The sequence below is a fragment of the Sinocyclocheilus anshuiensis genome, unplaced genomic scaffold, assembly GCF_001515605.1.
Source record: "Sinocyclocheilus anshuiensis isolate Anshui unplaced genomic scaffold, SAMN03320099.WGS_v1.1 scaffold180, whole genome shotgun sequence".
Lineage (NCBI taxonomy): Eukaryota > Metazoa > Chordata > Actinopteri > Cypriniformes > Cyprinidae > Sinocyclocheilus > Sinocyclocheilus anshuiensis.
The window spans coordinates 411,223-431,728 of NW_015554093.1; the positions used below are offsets into that span (position 1 = coordinate 411,223).

The 20,506-nt window shown below is 37.4% G+C and overlaps 3 protein-coding genes across 4 annotated transcripts in view; 2 read left to right on the forward strand and 1 right to left on the reverse strand.

Annotated features, from left to right (window-relative positions):
- The first annotated feature begins 846 nt into the window (after positions 1 to 846).
- LOC107669405 (transmembrane protein 151A-like) lies at positions 847 to 8,699 on the forward strand. The gene is made up of 2 exons (XM_016461614.1): positions 847 to 1,513; positions 6,898 to 8,699. Exons 1-2 carry the CDS (start codon positions 1,448 to 1,450, stop codon positions 8,521 to 8,523), a joined length of 1,692 nt encoding a protein of 563 aa, XP_016317100.1. The 5' UTR covers positions 847 to 1,447; the 3' UTR covers positions 8,524 to 8,699.
- A 4,843-nt stretch (positions 8,700 to 13,542) lies between these two features.
- Positions 13,543 to 16,584, reverse strand: LOC107669296 (transmembrane protein 179B-like). Its single transcript, XM_016461466.1, has 5 exons — positions 16,476 to 16,584; positions 15,554 to 15,750; positions 15,269 to 15,406; positions 14,709 to 14,787; positions 13,543 to 14,377 (listed from the first exon to the last, which is right to left on the reverse strand). The coding sequence occupies exons 1-5, from the start codon at positions 16,578 to 16,580 to the stop codon at positions 14,222 to 14,224; spliced, it is 675 nt and encodes a 224-aa protein (XP_016316952.1). The 5' UTR covers positions 16,581 to 16,584; the 3' UTR covers positions 13,543 to 14,221.
- A 1,009-nt stretch (positions 16,585 to 17,593) lies between these two features.
- The window catches only part of LOC107669403 (sulfatase-modifying factor 2-like), a 5,142-nt gene continuing 2,229 nt past the window's right edge, over positions 17,594 to 20,506 (forward strand). Inside the window, exons 1-7 of one of the 2 annotated variants that reach the window (XM_016461610.1) lie at positions 17,594 to 17,808; positions 18,632 to 18,776; positions 18,865 to 18,979; positions 19,174 to 19,218; positions 19,639 to 19,789; positions 19,920 to 19,975; positions 20,099 to 20,183. In XM_016461610.1, coding sequence (XP_016317096.1) covers positions 17,748 to 17,808; positions 18,632 to 18,776; positions 18,865 to 18,979; positions 19,174 to 19,218; positions 19,639 to 19,789; positions 19,920 to 19,975; positions 20,099 to 20,183 — 658 coding nt within the window. In that variant the 5' untranslated portion in view covers positions 17,594 to 17,747. The remainder of the gene's footprint in view (positions 17,809 to 18,631; positions 18,777 to 18,864; positions 18,980 to 19,173; positions 19,219 to 19,638; positions 19,790 to 19,919; positions 19,976 to 20,098; positions 20,184 to 20,506) is intronic. The other variant, XM_016461611.1, reaches the window with a different exon arrangement.

Sequence of the window (20,506 nt, forward strand, 5' to 3'; positions counted from 1 at the left end):
GTCATAGTACACACAAAAATATATATATAAAAAAATGTTTTTGTTTCTTTGTTTGTACACTAGCTTAGACCTACTTAAAAAATACTTATACAAATAATATACTTAAACTGAACGTCATATTTTTGGAGACTTAATTACATGTTATTTGTAATGTATTGTCATTTAAATTTATATTAATGTAAGTAGTTGAACTTAAGAGAGCTTTTTTGACATACTGCAGGACTTGCGTACATCTTTGTGTAATTTCATAAACGTTCTAAAATATACTTTATATATACTTTAATGTAATTTCTATTGAAAATGTATTTAAATATATTTGTAATTACACATTTGTAATAATGTTGCAATTTAATACATTTAAAACACAGCCTATTACTTTAAATGTAATACTGAATAACAGTATACAGTTAAATACTTTACATGTACACATCAAAATAAGTGTACTAAAACAGTGACTTACTTTAAAGTAAAACTTTTGATTTGACATGATTACAAATTGTTCTTAAGTGTGGTAAGAAAAAGTCATGAAGGTGTACTCTCTTTAAATAAAAAGTGGTATTTTATTTAATCAATAGCCTATTAAATGATCTGCAAATACATTACGTTTTTATATATAGGCCTATGCTACTTTAAAGATTTGAAGTGCACTACAAGTGCACATTCGATACAATTAAGAGTTACTTTTCACAAGGGTTGCCCATTTGTCTTCACCTTAAAAACGTTTCCTGACTATTAAATAAGCCGTAAAAATAAAAAAAAACGAAACCACTCATAGGACCTATATTTAAAATCGTAACCTTGCATATGCACGCACTTGTCAGCGGGTTGGTTCGAACTGGCCAATTATTAGGATTTGAAGGCGCGTTTAAGGATGACGTCAGAGTGAAGCCCAAGGAGACAGTTCAGGTGAAAGGACTGGGAGGCTGAGGTGGAAAATACGAGATGCTCGGGAAGGAGAGTCTGAGGATTCGTCATTTCATCATTTCGGATTGTCATCAAGTTAAAACGTAGAGCAAATAATAAAAGGTTAATCTCGCCGCCACTGATTACGACACATCGGCAGCCTTCGACAAGAACGACTGCGAATATGATGCACTCGCTGTTATCCAGCCATCGCTCTCTCTCTCGAGCTTGCGATGCTTTTGTCACACAGGCTGACGGGAAATCAAGCGCAACAGTTACCCGTTATTCTTGATCCTTGGCTGGACTAGAATCCAGAAGAATCGCTATTGGCATTAGGTGACGTGATAACCTCTAAGACACGAAAAGGAAAGGACGCATCTTTTTTTTGGGGATGCTGTTGTGTAGTGAACGTCGCCACCATAGAAACCCGGTGGCTCTCGCCGCTGATGGGGTGAAATAGGTTACGAAGAGGTCCTGACGGTGGACCGCAGTGCTATTTTTCATCCTGGACTGTGTGTGCCGTGATAATACATGTTAGTGAAAAATGCAAGGGGTGACGGTGACGGTGACGGGAGAAGCGCCCACATTGAATGGGGGCGGAAGGGAGGAGGTAAGGCGTGAAAATGTTGGTAAATAAAACCACGAGTTTCTTCTCGTTGTATTACATTTGTCTTATGAATATGTAGAAGGTGATAAAAAGAAAATATAATAGACATAGATATAATAATATTTTTTTAATATTATTTTATACATTTTATATTTTGTAAATATTTTGATACACTGTTCTTAACATTCTGTTATAGGTTATGCATTATGAAATCATTAATACAATCAGAGACAAAATTAGAAAAAAAATATTATTTTTAGCTCTCTTGCCTGTAGGCAACAATGTGCAAGAATGAAAGCAAATTAATCAAAATGTTTTATTTATAGTGAAAGTGAGTGATTGCTATCCATTTTTACTGATGCTAGAATAAAATATGTTAAATTGTTTTTTATTACACTACATTTACAGACTTCACACTAACTTATCACTATGTGGCATAATCTAATCAAATTGGGACCTAAAATCCTTTCATTTTCACTTAAATCGTAAATAAATGTTAAAAATTAAGAATATATGAAGGCCTATATACAAAAAATACAATAAAACATCTAAATAACACAGATGAGCTGTATCCACTATGAATAAACAATGATGCTTCTAGGTAACAAACACATTCGAGCAATTAATCATTACATGCAAATAATTTATGTGACTCTTAGTTGTTTAGTACTAAATGTAGTGTGATCAATTAAAAGTTTTGTTTGTTTGTTCATTCAAAGTCACCTTCATATTTATCTATTTTATTGCTATCTTATATGTGGTTGCAAAGTGAAGAAAATTGGTACAGCAGAGAATTAATCACATTGAAAAAATATTATTTTAAAATAATCCCTTAAGTGAAATCATGCTGTGCATGAGCACTGCATTGCTTCGTGCATTAAAGAAGGTGTTATTTATATGTCAGTTTGAGAAAAAACATTTGCTTTAGCTATAAGACATTTGACTTTGTTTAATCTGTATTGCAATTGCCTGTTTATTAAGGGGAGGGGCCTGTAACCTTTCTAAATGCTATGTTGCCATAGAAATGATGAAAGCTAGTAGATGAGAATGCACCCCCATTATTTCCCTGTTTCTCTCTTGTGCCAGATCTGTGATAGAAAGAATGATATCATGCATCTAATACAGAGATGATTGGCTAAATAGGTTCCTATAGCTTTTTGCCTGTAGTTTTTGTAAGCAGATTTTTCTGTTTGTTATAAAAAAATGACACTTTCAGAGAAACCAATCTGCAAGTGGCCTATTTACATGAATTTGGACAGAAGAAATATTATTTTAAAATATATATATTTTTAAAATACATCACCTTAAATATGTGCATTGAAAACTAGGCTTTCTTCGTGCTTAGATTCTCTCACTTTGGCTTTTCCCACCTGGCTCACAATATTTATCTTGGATAACTGGAGGTCAGGTCTCTGGGGGCATTCATTATTTTCTGGACGGTTATTTATCAGTGTGTAGTTCATTAAAGAAAATCCAATAATTAAAACACACACTTTTCTAACAGCACACACAGTGCCTTGCATTACTTTAAATGCATTCTTTGACTGTTACAAGCTTTCTCTCGATTCTTTCTCTCACTCACACCCTCAGTTGCTGAGTTTACCCCCCATATACTGTTACAGAACGATCGATAGACTGAGAGACAGTGGGGGAAGGGAAGTTTTTATTGTTTAAATTATTGAGTTTTCATAATGTTTGTGCTACATTGTCACTTACAAACGTATCAATACTTTTAGCTGCAGCTATTTCTGTTTAGTGACAGCTCTCAGTTTACAATGTCTGTTGTTCAGCTGTTCTCTGCTTCATACAGAGCAGCGTGTCTGCCAATGAGTCTGGATGCTTAGTTCGTGTTGCTTTGTGGATAAACGCATCTCAATGAGCACTCGCCTGGTCAGATAGAAATAGATGTGTATGCTGACAAGGCAATTAAGACTAAGAGGGCACTCAGATGTTCCTGTTTTCATTTATGACTTTATCTCTTTCTCCTCTGCTATTTACCATTGTTAGTATATCCACACGCCTCTAACACATAAGTCTCTCTTGTGTATTAGCTATCCACTGATTAGTGTGCTCTGTAGCCCAACCGTTGATGCATTTCACTCTCAATATAATTTGTTCAGACTGAATATTTTATGAGCCCAATGTCCTTCATCTCAAAATATTGCACTCACAAATAGAAATGAAAGGAAACCCTCTACTAGGGATGGGAATCGTAAAGAATTTTCTCTTAATGATTTCAGTTCATTAATGATTCTGTGTCAGTCTTCACAGCCAAATGATGAGATAATTTCAATAATAAATATATTTAAAACAATTCATGCAAAAATTGTTTACACAAATGTTAATTCCTTACAATATTTTAGAGGTGGCATAAATAAAATCCTATAATTGGCCTTAACAACATATTTAACAACAATAGGCTAATGAACAAACAATAAAATATGACAGCATTCATTTATTTATTTGATCATTTTAACAATCAGCCAGTAGCTACACTCATTTGGGTCTCACAGTAGTTGCATGTTGTTAATCAGTAAAATTCATTGCAGTTTTTTTCAGGAATCGCACGTAAGAGGCGACCCTCTCAAAAGCTACTAAAATGTACCTTTAAGGTGCACTGTAAAAAATGACTGTAGATTGTAGAAATGCTACAGTAAAAACCTGTTAAATGGTTAACGGTAAATTCCCCTACTATATACGGTGAAAAACTGTATTGGACATTACATGTAATTTTGTTAAAACCGTAAAACCTAAAATGTTGCTACCGTAATTTTTATGGTAAAATTCCGGCAACCACAGCTGCCATTTTTTTACCGTAAATTTTACGGAATTTATTTTTACAGTGTACTAATGTGCTTCCTTTAGGGGTAAAAACATATAAATCTGTACTTGCTGAAAAGGTATTGTCCCAGTGACCGCTTTTGTACCCTTTTTTTTCTGAGAGTGTGTGGTGTGAGCAGATCATACAAAAATGTATGAATAAGATTTTTACCTGAATATGAATAAGAATGTTCCCAACACTATATGCACAACTAGCAGGTAAACTGAGCAAAAACAAACAGCCACTTGCTTTAGCTGTCTTATCCCCTTTCCCAAGAGGGCAAATAATGCATTGACTCCTACACACTTGCAGGAAAACACCTACACTTGGGCTTGATTTTATGATTCTGCCCATCAACCGATGCCTCTCATGTAAAAAGCATTCAAATGCACATGATCATATGACTGCAGACATTCTTGTGGCATCTAAATTATTTAACCTATTAGAGTGGCTCTGAAATAGCAATCTAACTTGATCCACTATTTATACATAACTGCAGTTTTGTTCTATGCAAGTGTCCTCATGAGCCTCCAGTATTGAATCTCACTGAATATCGTTCACATCTCTTAGGAAACATTTTCTTGTGGTACCAACACTAGCTTCTCACACTCCGCTCTGAGATGCAGTGCAATGAAAGCATCTAGTGAATAAATAATTAATTTGTGATAATGTTGCATGTTTTATTGAAATTTGAAAGAGTAATGATACTTTGTAATCCAAAATTTACAGACATATAAAATTATAGATAAATTAAGTATATATGGGTATGTATGGGAGTGTTGCCTTTATGTAATATGCTGTATTATCACGTTTCATGCTTTATGCTGCCATTATTAAAAACATGCGTATAGCTTGTGCACATAAAGCTCACTGCAGGCCCTAATGGATTCTATCTCTCCCATCCCAGTTTGCTCTCTTGTCCTTGTAAAAGGAACAATTAAACTCATGCCAAGAGGAGCGCAGCCTCCATGCCACGCTTGGGCTGCAGCCTGCTTTTAGTGCTGCAGTTTTTCACAGCAAGGGCATTGCTCGTAATATTAGCTGATTTATGTGTGTAAGTGTCTGTGTGTGTATTAGAGAGTGTGTATGTGATGTTGCTAGAGAAGAGACAGCAGGGTAAAAGGACAAAAATAGGACAAAAAAAAAAATGATTGCAGACCAACCATAGAAAACCTTATCTTTTTGTGCCATACCATTTTTTTCTCCCTCCTACTAGTCTGGAATCGGTTCATCTTTGCCCATATGGCCACAATACCTCAAGCCGCCACTGGGGTCAGACTAGGCAGTAGAGATCCATATGCATTTAGTCGAGATGATGCACTCAGTGATGTTTAAAAGCTTCTAGACTTCCCCTCCACAGCCATACAGAGCGTTTTAAAAGGAGACATGGTTTGGGTTACGAGCAGCCAGGAAATGTATTCAGCCCTCAGGAGAATGATCTATTACTGAGTTTTCTCTGCTGCATGTCAGAGTGGATATAGCAGACTGTGCTTCACTCAGCTGTGCATGTTGTAATACAAATGCAATATACTAGTTCCCTGAATCATCTAAAACATGGGTTCAAAATGGAGTCTAGGGACCCCCAGGAGGCTGCAAAGGAGTCTTAGGGGGTCTGTAGAAAAATATGGATGAAAACAAATGTTAAAAATGCATTTAAAATGTAAAAGTAATAATACATTATAGGCATTCTGCTTTCTAAAGGCTGCTGTGAAATCATTAGTTTAATAGTTATTATATTATTCTATTGGCAGCCCTAGTTGTTTAACAGTAAGAAGGCAAAAGTGAGTGCTCGTCTCTCCTTTCTTGCAACATACAATTTTTTTAAAGATAGTTGTGTATCTTTCTAGGGAGTTTTGCCATTGTCATCTAAAGCAAAGTGAACTTGCTTTAGAACAGTATTTATTGTGGAAAGTGCCATAAAAATATATTTGAATTGAAATTGTTCTTATTCTTATACATATAACATCATTTCAGTAGTGGGTAGAAAAAAGGTACATACTGTATATATTTCATAATTTTTTTTTTGTTCTTGTACAATGGCAATGATAATATTAAAAACAAATGTATTTATATGATGTTTAATATTTTCCACACAGTAAAAGCCTATTATTTTTATTATAATAATTAGAACTAATTTTTTTTTTTGCAGTGGCAGTGTTTCTGAAAACCCTATGGCAACAAACAACCAGGGTTGGGCAGGGAAGGCCAGGGTGTGTGACTGCCATACTCTGCCCTATGGAAACGCCGCCCCTGCACATAAGGATCATATTTAGGGATCCTTGGCATAAAAAAGTTTAAAAACACTGATCTACAATGTATCAAAAGTGTATTTCTGTCAGAACTAATTTTTACATTTTCTTTCTTTCCCTCCTGTTCTCCCTCAACCATGCCCCCTCTGCTTTTTTTTTTTTTTTGGCTTTGGCATCTACTCACTCCCATTCTGTCCAATACCTTCCAACCCATCTGTTATTGAACCCTGCCCCATTCAATTTCTAATCCATCTGCACAACCCTCTGTCCCCTGGTCTTCCTATATTTCCATCTGGTCTCCCTCTTCCCACCTATAGCAGCGTCCTCTCAAGCAGTCCCTGAGTGGCTCACTGTACAGAGAGTCCCACTGGAAGTGCCTGCTGCTCACCTTGCTCATGTATGGCTGCTTTGGCACGCTAGGCTGGTGCTCCCTATACCGCATCACCGTAATTACTTTTGATGAGCAAGCCTACTTCTACAAAGGTAATGCCCGACTTTACCATGACAGCCCGTGTTCCAATGGCTACGTCTATATACCTGTAGCCTTCCTGGCCATGCTGTACATCGTCTACTTGGTGGAGTGCTGGCACTGCTACTCTAAAACAGCTAACCTTGCTAAGGTGGAAATCAGTGAGGTGTATGACAGGATACAGCGGTTGCAACAAGCCACACCCTGCATCTGGTGGAAGGCCATCAGCTACCATTACGTACGCCGTACCAGACAGGTGACGCGCTACCGAAACGGAGACGCCTATACGACTACACAGGTGTACCATGAACGGGTCAACACGCATGCAGCGAGCTCCGAGTTTGATTACTCACGTCTCGGTGTCAAAGACGTTTCGAAAGAGCTGCAGGGCCTATTGGAACATGCTGTCACTCGCTTGCGCTTCACCAAGTGCTTCAGCTTCGCCAGCGCCCGCGCTGAGACCGCCTACCTCACGCAGCGAGCACGCTTCTTCGGGGACAATGAGGGTCTGGATGACTACATGGAAGCACGGGAGGGCATGCACCTTAAAAACGTCGACTTTCGGGAACACATGCTGGCGTTCCCAGACCCATCGCGACCGCCCTGGTACACCAGACGCTGGGTGTACTGGCTGGCCTCAGTTTTTCTGCTATCATGGCCTCTTCGTGTGATTGCCGAGTACCGTACTGCACATGTCCACTACCACGTCGAGAAACTGTTCGGCGAGAACGAGGACGCAAATGACAATGATAATACGGAGACGGGTAATTACTGTACGGGCTTTGAGCATGGCACTGGGGGTCCCACTCTGCGCGTCATATCGCGGGTCAACACAGTGGATATGACCGAACTGGAATGGCACATTCGCTGTAACCAGCAGATGGTACCTAGCTACTCCGAGGCCTTGCTTATGGATTTGGATATGAATACAAACACACCGTTGTCGGTTGCAATGGCTGCACGTATGCGACGCAATTCTAGCTACTTCCTTCAGAGCTGCCCCAGGTGCCGGCACTCAACAAGCAGCTCTTCGCTCCCTTCCTGGTTTAGAGGGAACATGGCTGCAGGGACAAACTCATTTCCCATTAGACCCGGCGGTAGGCTTTCCCTTAGTCGCAGCGGTTTCTCTCTCGGCCGGTTGCATACTGCAAGAAGCCGCCATCCCTGCCTGTTTCACTCGAGAAGCCTCGGAGGTGGGATGGGCGGCCGTGTGGAAGAGGGTGGTGGGGGTTTCCTTGGTCTTGGGTTTAGAGTGCCAGATGAGGAGAGGAGAGGTGTGTTAGAGAGTGAGGGGCTAGAAGATGACGACGTAGAGGAGACAGGCCAGGAACAAGTGGAGGAGAGGGAGAACGGAGAGGCCCAGGAGGATGGGAGAGACAGGCCACCCACTTACCAAGATGCTCTGTACTTTCCCGTGTTAATCATTCACGGGGAAGAGAGCTGTCATGGGGGGCATGGCATTGACACAGGTTAAAAGAACCAATATGATGTAAAGAAGGATTGAAGTGGTTTTTGAAAAGTAGAGGCAGATTGACATCTGGGTGCAGTTAGGAGACAAGGAGACTGAGAAGTCGAGGAAGAGAGGCGAATTGTACCAGAACCAGGATAGAAAAGTTGAAGAGACTGATTTGTGTCTCTGTGTAACACTGACAAGCAACTCTGAATTTGTTCTTGAATGTTGTAGGGATTGAAATGAAAATAATATACATCGGTCATGTCATATCCATGTCGACTGACTTGATACAGACTGACCATAAATATATATGTAGTACATACCTAGTAGAATATACTGATAGGCATGGAACATCAGTGTCCTATATCGATCTTAATGTCCTATTATTGAAATCTCTGGCATATCATGTCCATAACAAACTAAAAGATCAGCGTGTCCTCCTTTTGACCATAGGAGTAATGTACTATACATGAAAAACTTGGTGTCTGCAACCTGCTTTTAACATTGCGAAGCAGTTTTTGCAACTCCACATTAACGTGAAAAAGCCCATGCTGGTGTAGTTTTGTAAATCCATGCGTCAACAACATACAAGTAGCTTATGGAAAAAGGGACTGAGATGTGAACTGCATTTACTGAAGTTCTAAATAGACATTAGAAAGAAGCAAGAATCACAATTCAGATTCACTACTAAGGTAGAGTTGAAGAAAACAAAATGTAATGGTCCTCAGGGGGAAAAGTACAAAAAAAAAATCTAATAATAATAGACCTAATAAAAAGGAATGGTAAAAGATCAATGAGTGAATGTAGGCTGGTGAATTGTAATCCCTCACTGTTTGAAACTGTGCTTTAATCCACTGTCCTGGCTAATGACTTCTTTTAATCTCTTGTTCTTTTTAATTGCCTGTTAGAAGCACAGTGCTTATGACTTTACTTATCTCTGCCTTAGAGGTTTCTTATGTCAACCTCATGTCTACTGCAGCCAATTGAAAGTAGATCTTTTCAGCAACTCAATGTATTCATTTTTATTCTCCTGCATACATCTGTTTTTCTATCATGATGGGGACTTTCCATTGACTTCTATTGTTTTTATACTAAGCTAATGGTATTTTCTATCCCCTACCCTTAAACCTAACCCTCACAGAAATTATTTTCATTAACATCATTTAGTATGTTTATAAAACCATTGTCCTTGATTTCAGGCTTTTGGGACATCCATCCATCCATCCATTTGTAGGCCTCCCATATTCCTTCCTTCCTAGACTGTTAGAATGTTAAAAAAGTTATTGGGTTAAGCTTGTTTCAGTTGAATACAACTATTGGTAATAGATAAAATAGACAACACAAGATACAAAGTAGTGCAACAATCCATCGTCCCATGTAGTCACATCGGTGATTAGAACAGCAAACAAGATTAAAAATATAAGTGTAGTTCAGTACAAGCACAAAGTGTCACCTACTTTATAAACAGTGCAAGGGTTGAGTTAAAATAAGATGTCCTTGAAAACACTGAAGGAACGAATGTATAAACACAGCCTTGCACATGGAGAGGATATTAATAATTAAAAAAAGGTTAAGTCGAAAGCACACATCAAGAGCATCCCTCTATTGTTTGTATAGGATTTCTACTAATCAAGTTATTGATAAAACTTCAACAAGCACTAGCATATCTTTCAGCGATGAGGAATTGATTACAGTGGCCATGACTATGATGCTCTTATTAATAAAGTCAAACCATTAACAATGTGTTCAATGAGTGAGTGATTTATTATTATTATTTATTCATTTATTTTATTAAAACTGCTGCATTATTATTATTTATTATTTTTTTTACTTATTTACGTAACTTGCAGCTACAGATGAACAACACAGAAGATAATATATTAAAAGATGTCCTTAATCATCACAACAAGCAGTGTGTGCAATATTAACTCACATTGTCATAGTACAGTGTTCAGATGTTTTATAGAGTTTTGATAGATCCTGAAAGTCATAGATGCTTCATTTGACTTTGAATGATCCTTTAGTATTAATTAATAATGATGTGAAATTTTGGATTTAGTCTCAGTAACTCTAGGCTAATGACCAGAGTTGTTTTTAGGGTTGAATCAATGCAGACTTGGCAAACACCTCCACTCTTGTTGGAGACATGCTCAACAGTGTTTGATGAACAGTGAAATTGATATATATATTCTGTGGTTACATAATTGAATGCATAATAATTTTGCACTTCTTAACAATGCACTTTGAATTTCTTGGGATTTTCACTGTAGGTGAGCAAATGTCATGCTTAATGTGTGGCCAGTGATCTCGCCACACTACCCAGGCAGGCTCAAATCACATTTGACCAATGGCTCTACCTAGTGGTGGTTTTTACAATATAACCTTGGGACATTTTAAGTGTTATTATGAGGAAAAGTACAAAATGGTGTAAAACCGAATATAGGTTTAAATGATATTATAATTGATTAACTGTATGGAATGTTGGGAATCTTGCAGGGAATTACCTTGCAAGGCATGTCGTCCTCTCTTCCTCTCCCTCCCTCCGTTCATAATCTGTGTTTGAAGGACAGGGCAGCACTTGCCTCTGCTCTGCTGACAAATAATAGAGGAAGTCAGTGACTGAGTGCTGCATAAAAGGACACAAACCAGACCTGGTAAGTCAAACATCTAAACCATGCATTCAACAAATACTCAAACATTTTCAGAGCAGAATGCCATTATTCAATTATGGGTTGAAATTTTAAATATGTTCATAGCAGGATGGCTCTATTAATGCCTGATTCAGGAAAATCTAAGACAATGGAATCTTGTTGCTAATAGTGTTAAGTCATTCATTTCCATTTAACACTGCATTCCACTGCAATTGGTAGCTTTCAAAATACAGTGGTTGCTTTGTTTAATTGATATCATTGTTGAATATGTCTTATATAAGTTAAAAGAGAAGTGAAGTAACAGTGGTGCTGTGATAAGCTTTTCCTTAAGCAGCTTGTTACCTCCCTTGAGCCTGATGATTCAGACTACTGCTGCCATCAGAGATTTAGGTCACACAGACGACACAGCATGTTGCCCTAGTCAGTGACAATGATGTGAACCACCTATTCAGATACCAATTTCCTTATAAATAATGTGGATTGCATTTAAATGTGTCTAATAATAGTTAAAAAGAACCACTTTTTATGCAATTATGCCACACATTTTTACTCCTGTAGTATTTCTCAGTGTACATACTTTATATATATATATATATATATATATATGTGTGTGTGTGTGTGTGTGTGTGTGTGTGTGTGTGTGTGGCCACTTCATTAGGTACCTATCCAACTAACACAAATATCTAATCAGCCAGTCACATAGCAGCAACTCTGCATTTAGACATGTAGGCATCGTCAAGACAATCTGCTGAAGTTCAAACCAAACATCAGAATGGGGAAGAAACGTGATTTAAGTGACTTGGCATGGTTGTTGGTGTCGGATGGGCTGATCTGAGTATTTCAGAAACTGCTGATCTACTGGGATTTTCACACACAAACATCTCTAGAGTTTACAGAGAATGGTCTGTAAAAGAGAAAATATCCAGTGAGCGGCAAAAATGCCTTGCTGATGCCAGAGGTCAGAGGAGAATGGCCACACTGGGTTGAGCTCATAGAAAGGCAAGATGGTAGGGTCAGAATTTGGCGTAAACAACTAGAAAGCATGGATCCATCCTGCCTTGTTTCAGTGGTTCAGGCTGCTGCTGGTGGTGTAATGGTGTGGGAGTTATTTTCTTGGCTTACCTTGGGCCCCTTATTACCAACTGAGCATTGTTTAAATGCCAAAGAATATTGTTGATGACCGTGTTCATCAAGTTATGACCACAGGCTACTTACAGCAGGATAACGCGCCATGTCAAAAATCACCTCAAACTGATTTTTTGAACATGACAAAGTTCACTATACTCAAATGGCTTCCACAGTCACCAGACTCAAGAGCACCATTGGGATGTAGTGGAACGGGAGATTTGCATCATGGATGTGCAGCTGACAAATCTGCAACAACTGTCTGATGTCGTCATGTCAATATGGACCAAAATTTCTGAGGAATGTTTCTAGCACCTTGTTGAATCTATGCCACGAAGAATTAAGGCAGATCTGAAGGCAAAAAGGGGTCCAACCCGGTACCTATAGCAAAGTGGCCGGTGTGTGTGTGTGTGTATTAAATTTGAGTTGAAAAATACAGTTCATCGAACAGGTTGACCTTTTGTGATGTGTGACACATAACAGAGCAAGTTGTCACAACAGAGCCCACCATTAAAAAGCGTATATTAAACAGTAAAACATTTATAAAACGCATATTAATGGCATTTAAAACATGGGACAACTTGCCCCAACCTGATATTCATATTAAATCCCTTTGTCCTGTGGGCATAGTTCAACCTTTCAGCTTCAAACTGCCTTGATTATGTAGCTGTTTTATTGTGTTCTCTTGTTTACCCAACAGTCATAGCAAAATATGGTATTCACAAAAATGATGCTATTTACATTAATAATTCACAAAATAATGAATTAACAAAAATAGTAATGTTATAATTTACAAGGGTTTTGAAATGGATGTTTGAAAGTAAATGTAAAAAAAAAAACTTATCAAGAAAACATGACTCCAAATTGTTATTAAGATATAGCCCGATATATAGGCTGTCAATATTAATGTCCATTATAACTTTCTAACTGGTTGATGGTTGATATTTATTTTTCTCATTTCACAATCCAACTGGACTTGGTGTGGAGCAGCTGTGAAGTGAAGAACAACAGGATGTCGAAGGACCAGTTGGACTCAGTGGTGAGCCACGCGGAGGGCTTGCTCTCATTGGCCGTTCAGTTGCACGCGCAGTGTCAGGAGGAGAGCGCGCAGATGGACGCTCTAGCCGAGCAGCTGAGGGAGGAGAGCCAGAGTCTCCTCAGCCAAAGCGACGTGCTTCAACAGGACATGGCTGAGATGTGCAAAGCACTGGAAACTCTGATGGACACTAAGGTGGCCTTTGAAGCCAAAGAGAGACAGGCTCGCAAACTAAGTAAGCAGCTCTAAAACACAGTGGGGGAAATAGCTTACCACTTAAATTCAATGAAATTGGCATTGACAGTAAAAAATAGTGGTCTGCTAGTGTGATGTGGAAATGTGATGTGGAATTTCTTTTTTTTTTTATTAAAATCTAATCCTGAAACAACAACAATCACTCAACCAATAGTGTGAGTTTGAGGCGGGACTATCTGTTTGCTCAACCAATGGCTGATGGGGGGAGTGTTTGGCAAACCTTTTTGAAAACCATCATGATTTCTTCTGGTAGTGGGGGCAGAATTTACACACTTCAACTCTAAATGTTAGATTCGTACCATCAGTTATTGGCGTAGGTTTCTTTTAATCCTCTAAACAAGCCACAGCACACATTTGTAAAGAATTATAAAGACTGTATATTAGCCATTATGAATTTATCCTGGTGTATTTTTCTATATGTCCAAAGACATGGTCTAAGACATGTTTATTGTCTCTCTGGACATATATTAAAACTTTGTGTATATTATTGTAGCTATCAAACATCAAAGAACTGTTTATGTGAATAATTAAATAAAAATTCAAATGTTGCAATGAAAATATGATTAGGTATTTCATAACTGCTTGTGGTCCCATCTAAGTGTATACACTAAACACTGCATGATAAGCTCATGTAATAGTGGCCTCTGCTGATTTATCTCTGGCGGGACGGACGATGGAGGAAGGGCTCTGTTTCAGCACGGCTCCATTCATCATCACCCCAAACCTTCAACCTTGAGCTCTGGCGTTTCTGTATGACCACCACAGCCGTTATTAACACCCAGAAGAAGAAGCTTACCCACATAGATCTCTACAGAAGAAAGAAACAGAAGGGGTGAGTGCTCAAGAAACAGAAGAGATTTATTTCTACTGTATTTATTAATGCAAAGAAAAACTGATTTGGTGTGCATAAAGAAACACTAAGAAGCTTTAAGCATGCATACTGACACCTACTGGTGTGGAGACAGCATCATGCAAAAGCTTTCAGTAACAGGGCCATTGCAGAAATACTCTATTCGCAGTTATTCAATTAGTTGTTAATGTGGGTTAGCAAGATAAGGTTCTTTTCATGTGTTCTTAATATAGCAACCACTGTGAGAGGTTGATGATCTTATGAAGAATAACTAAACCAAAGTACTAACCTCAGTACTGTACAGTCCTGTGTAGAACTGATTTCCGGTGTATGGATGGGCCCAAGTTTTGTTCTCTGCATCTTCACAACTAAAACAAAAACATTTCCTAGCAGTGCATTTTTAACTTAACGTTAATTTTGTATGGAGCTCCTAAAGAGACATGGTGATGGAGAAAAAATGAGATGGGAGGAAAAATTATATTTCAAAACAAAACTTTTGTGATGGAAATCATTTAAAATGGGATGGAAAACTATTTCAAAGCTTTTGCGAGAAAATGAGTTTTATGGGGAACAAAATACTTTTGTAAGAGGATGTAAAAGTGGTACTAAAAAGAATAAAAGTACTGAAATATAATTTTTTCTCCCGTTTCATTTTTTTTTTCACGTCACCATGTCTTTTAGGGGCTCTTCTTTACTCTACTTTTGTAACTACAGCAACTGGGAACTATGAGACACATTGTTGACTCTGTAATCTCTCATCTTCTATATTTCTGTAAAGAATATGGTTCTTAAGTGCACCAAAATCACAGATGCAGAATTCCATACACAAAAGAAAGCAGATGAAATCACCTGGTAATAGAGGGAGTGTTGTGAAGGACAGAGAAACACAGGCTGTCCCGACCGATCTTGAGAATACATCCTGATACCATGAGAAAAAACAGAAGAAGACCACAGACTCCCAGAGAAGTGTTGAGAGAAACAGTCCCCCTGCATATACATGCAGGACAAAAACAAAATTGTTAATTTGACTGTTAAGTCCCATCTGCATGAATAAAAGAAAGTGGAATGTGAAACATCTAAAAGAAATATGGAAAATGCACATCTGAATGTCAACAGAAAAGTTGATACATTCACCTTCTCACATCCTCATCTACACAGCTGGCATAGATCCAGTAAAGAATAAGGGAAAAGCAGTAAATAGCCATGCACACAGCGATGGCTGACACGAAATAGCAGACTGAAGGAGAACTGGAGCCTTCCACAGTCAAAGCTTGGCCAGATGCATTATAATGAACACTTCCATAGAGGATGCACCGTCCATCAAAGTGGCCCTAAAAAGACAATCAACAAAAATCATCCATATTTGCATATGATAAATATAAGGAGGAACAACAGCAAGGGGCATCTAGGGGTCATTTTCTTACTCTGTCACAAACTATGTGGAAGATTTGTATTTCTCTGTGACACGCAGAGATATAAGTGCTGTGCTAAGTGCTATTGTCCCTGTATCATATGATTCTAATAAGCCATAATATGGTGCGAGAGGCCGGCTGATCACATGGTGATTAAATTTTAGAGCTCAAGAGGGTCTGACCTGGGATCAGCAACATAACATATTGTATTTTTTATTGCACATAATTTTTTTATTTTACACATATTTAAAAATAATCATGAATAACAACAGATGTAGCCGATCATTGAAAATTATTTGAAAATCAATTAATCTCCCCCAAAAAAGTAAGAAATAATCTGACCACTTCAATAAACATACTAACATGCTGTATGATCACACATTATGTTACATGTTAACATCAAACTGAATGGTGTATAACTAAATAATTCCTCAAATGTCCCATAAATATGCACGCAAAGTTTTGCCACTATCATCTTGATACTTAAAACTCTGAACTACGTTCAGAGACAGACTTATAGTATATTACATTTCTCTAGAGGGATTATTATACTTTTAGTTTTCTTAACAATAAATCATTTTACAATTTCACTGCTCACAAAATAGCAATGATCAGACATTATAGAGATGATTAATTAGTGTTACCTGAGTGAGTGTCATCCAGGCGGCAGCTATCACCCCACAGATGAAACACCCAGCGTAAAGGACAAGCTCCAAAACTAGCAGCCATGGTAGTCCCATCATGAACATGCTCTCACGGAGTCAAGCAAACGAATGCCTCATTCATGCGCTCTTCGAACTGCTGTGCTGTGAGCTTCGTCTCTAAAGCATGTCCTGTCCTCACAACAATGTTGCTTTTCAGAATAATTTTTGACAATTGGGCAAGAGAATTTCACAGCATTGCTATTAGGTATAATGAAAGACTGCATTCAGGTCAAGCCAGAAAAAAATTTCAGCCAGTCTGAAGCAAATGCAATACAGCTATAAATCATCATTTACTAATCTTTTTCTAAATATCAGATATATCAATATCTGCGTATGACAGGCCAGTTGTTGACATAAAACAGGCATAAAAATATGATCTCAAATATTGTCAACAGTTGTACCATAGATAAAAAAGATTCACAAATAGAATTATAAAACAACACAAAAACAAAACAAAACACAATTTAATTTTTTTTAAACTAATATTGTCCAATAACAGCAAGTGCTCTGACTGAGGTCCTAAAGCATGAATGTGAATTAGCTGCATCTCCATGTCTGTGATCATCTTTACACTAATGATAGTAACCGAAGATTTGCTGTTTATTAGAGTAAAAATAAAGTTACTTATTGATAGATGAAAAGTGGGCTGTGACAACTAACAGCAGTGAAAACAACTGCATGGGACACTCACAGTGCATGCACCAAATTTAAAGGGATAGTTCACCCCAAAATAAAAGATCTGTCATCTTTTACTCACCTTCAAGTTGTTTCAAACCTGTATGAATTTCATTCTTTGGAGCACAAAAGAAGATATTTTGAAGATGTGGATGTGGATAACCAAACAAAAAGTTTCTGGTCCCCGATGACTTCCATAGTGCTTCCAAGTAAATGGGATGTCTTTGGTTATCTTCTTTTGTGTTCAGCATAAGAAAGAAATTCATACAGGTTTGCAACAATTTGAGCGTGAGTAAACAGAATTTTTGTTTTTGGGTGAACTATCCCTTTAATTCGTCCTTCTCCAAACCAATAGATGGCGATAAACACTTTTCAACGAGCTTCGTCGACGCGTAGAGGGAAACTGAATGACTGAATTTGCAGTGTTATTGTTGACCGTTTTCATGTTTTTAGATAAAGTTGAATGTGCTTGTGTTTATAGTTTGATAAATCTGACCCTGGACAAGAACTCGCTCACCAGGTCTCTTTATATTTGTCATGATGATCTCTTGGGAGACCTTATACCTCTTATTATTGTGCATGATGTCTTGTGCAGCAGGTAGGAAGTACCCAAAAAAATCACTATTCCAACATTTTCGTTTAAAAAACATAATCTTTTAAAAAACGTAATTTCCGCCAATATGTCATAGTCACTAAAGTTATTGTTGCTAATTTGCGTTAAAAAAAGTCACTCACAATCCACCGCTGACATGTCACTATATATATATATATATATATATATATGCTTATAGCATTTTATGTATTCCAAATAAACAAAATTACAACTTGATGCTCAATAAAAAATATTCTGTTCACAAGAGGTATTTACCTTGAATCTTCTTATTTTCTTCACACATACATGTCATATTTCATATCCAGTTCTTCACCGACACTGTTGTTGTCTCTGATAAACTGATTTGAAGAGACATAAATATGGGAAACCTTTTGGTTGTGATGATGCCATAACTTAAGGGCGTAATTTGTGTAAAAGATTATGTTAAAAATAATTTCCATACCATATCTTTTGGAATAGTTGATGTTTATTTTATTCAGGTGTCTAAAAATAATAAATCCTATTTTTCATTGCAATTCTGTGTCCGGGAAAAGTGTCAAGCGATAAAATTATGCATAAAAGGCATTTAGTAGCAAAAATATAAGCTTGGTAAAAAGTTTACAATAATGTTTGTTGGAAGAAAATCATTAAAATTTCATTAATCATTAAATCCTTAAAGTTTCAATAAAATTAAACTCTTGGGACATAAAGGTCGAAGAAATGTCATATTTTAGTGGAAAGTGTGTGAAAATGTTTGTAAGACCCTAAAACTGACCATTTGCTGTAAGTAGACATTTTGTTCAAGATAAATAATCATTTGTTTTGGCAGTTGATGAGATGGTGTTTATTCCTGGTGGAAACATTATGATGGGAACCAGTGCTGCTGATGGGAGAGATGAGGAATCACCAACACGAGCTGTGACTCTCCAGCCATTTAAGATAGACAAATATCCTGTCACCAACTCTGACTTTAGGTACTTGAAGATATAAGCTCAAAACCTACTGTCATAATGCTTGTGTATCTTCTTACTGGCCTGATACAACTGCTTCTGTTTATTCCAGGGAATTTGTCAGACAGCAGAAATATAAAACAGAAGCTGAAAAGTTCGGTTGGAGTTTTGTGTTCCAGGATTTTGTGTCAGATGAACTGAAAAGTAAGATCACTCAGAAAATTGAGGTATGAACCCAAAGCAGGAGCATAAAGAAACAAAATCTACTGGTCAACGGGCCTAAATTGAATGTCTATTTCTTGTGTCTGGTTTTCAGAGTGTTTAAATGGTAATTTACCTTAATCTAAACACTGTCTTTTATACTAGATTTTCAATTTAAACCCTTTGTTCTCTTTAAAATGACCCATTTCTTCTTTCCTAGTCGGCTCCTTGGTGGTTACCAGTTGAGAAAGTGTTCTGGAGACAGGTGACATAGTTAACACTTTATGTGCAGACTTTCAAAATGCATAGTAAATAATTCTAGAAAATGTATTAAATGCCTATACATATATATATATATATATATATATATATATATATATATATATGTATGTATAATAAATATGCACAGTACACACATACATATTATGCAAACAAATACTTTTATTTTGGATGCGATTAATCGCGATTAATCATTTGACAGCACTAATATATACACACACACTTTTACAAGTTTTATTAATTTATAAATAAAAAGAAATTATAAATAAATAAAATTTTTGTTATACGTTTAATAATTAATTTCTTTATACTTTTTTAAAATGGTTATGTTTTAAATAAGTAAAATCAATTATTTATTTATTTTTGCTGTATGAATGTCTGGGGTCTCTGGGTTTGATGTGTGCAGCCAGCAGGACCAGGCTCTGGTATCAAGGACAGACTGGAATCCCCTGTGGTGCAGGTCAGCTGGAATGATGCCCAAACCTACTGTCAGTGGAAGCAGAAAAGGCTGCCAGCTGAGGAAGAGTGGGAAATGGCTGCACGTGGAGGTTTAGAAGGCAAGCCAAAAAAGCCTTATGCCTCCCAGCACCTAAAAAAACTGCCGTCTTATTCTTGTCATGCGGTATTGTCCACCTGTTTTACTTCATTTTATGTAGCCATCATAGCCAGCACATTTTTGTATTTCAGGCAGGACTTACCCATGGGGCAACAAGTTCTTGCTGAACCGGACTAACCTGTGGCAGGTCAGTTGGGGTATATTCTTGTCCATAGCAGGTGGGACAAATGTATATATTTTTTTCCTTTAAGATGGTTATAAAGTTCTTTAGCTGTTGGTAAATTGTGAACTCTTTGTTCTTTGTACAAAGGGCCCATTTCCAGATGGGGACGCCGCAGAAGATGGTTATCATGGTGTAGCTCCTGTGACTGCCTATCCTCCACAGAATAACTATGGTATGTAGTGACTACAGTATGGTTTCACACATTCAAAAGTTTGGGGTTGGTAAGACTTTTTTTGAGGTTGCGTTTATTTGATCAAAAGTACAGTACAACAGAAATATTGTGAAATATTATTACAATTTAAAATAATTGTTTTTTATTTGCATAGATTTTAAATGTCATTTATTTCTGTGATGGCAAAGCTGAATTTTCAGCAGCCATTACTCCAGTCTTCTGCGTCACATGATCCTTCAGAAATAAATCTGATTTGGTGCTCAACAGAGGCGGACAAAGTACTCAACTCCATTACTTGAGTGAAAGTACAGATACTGCTGGTC

Coding starts and splice junctions, on each gene's coding strand:
- LOC107669405 (XM_016461614.1), top strand. CDS start 1,448: ATGCAAGGGGTGACGGTGACGGTGACGGGAGAAGCGCCCACATTGAAT. Junction 1,514..6,897: donor ATGGGGGCGGAAGGGAGGAG/GTAAGGCGTGAA, acceptor TCCCACCTATAG/CAGCGTCCTCTCAAGCAGTC.
- LOC107669296 (XM_016461466.1), bottom strand. CDS start 16,580: ATGTTCATGATGGGACTACCATGGCTGCTAGTTTTGGAGCTTGTCCTT. Junction 15,751..16,475: donor CCTGGATGACACTCACTCAG/GTAACACTAATT, acceptor TTGTCTTTTTAG/GGCCACTTTGATGGACGGTG. Junction 14,378..14,708: donor CAGGACTGTACAGTACTGAG/GTTAGTACTTTG, acceptor TTTCTTCTGTAG/AGATCTATGTGGGTAAGCTT.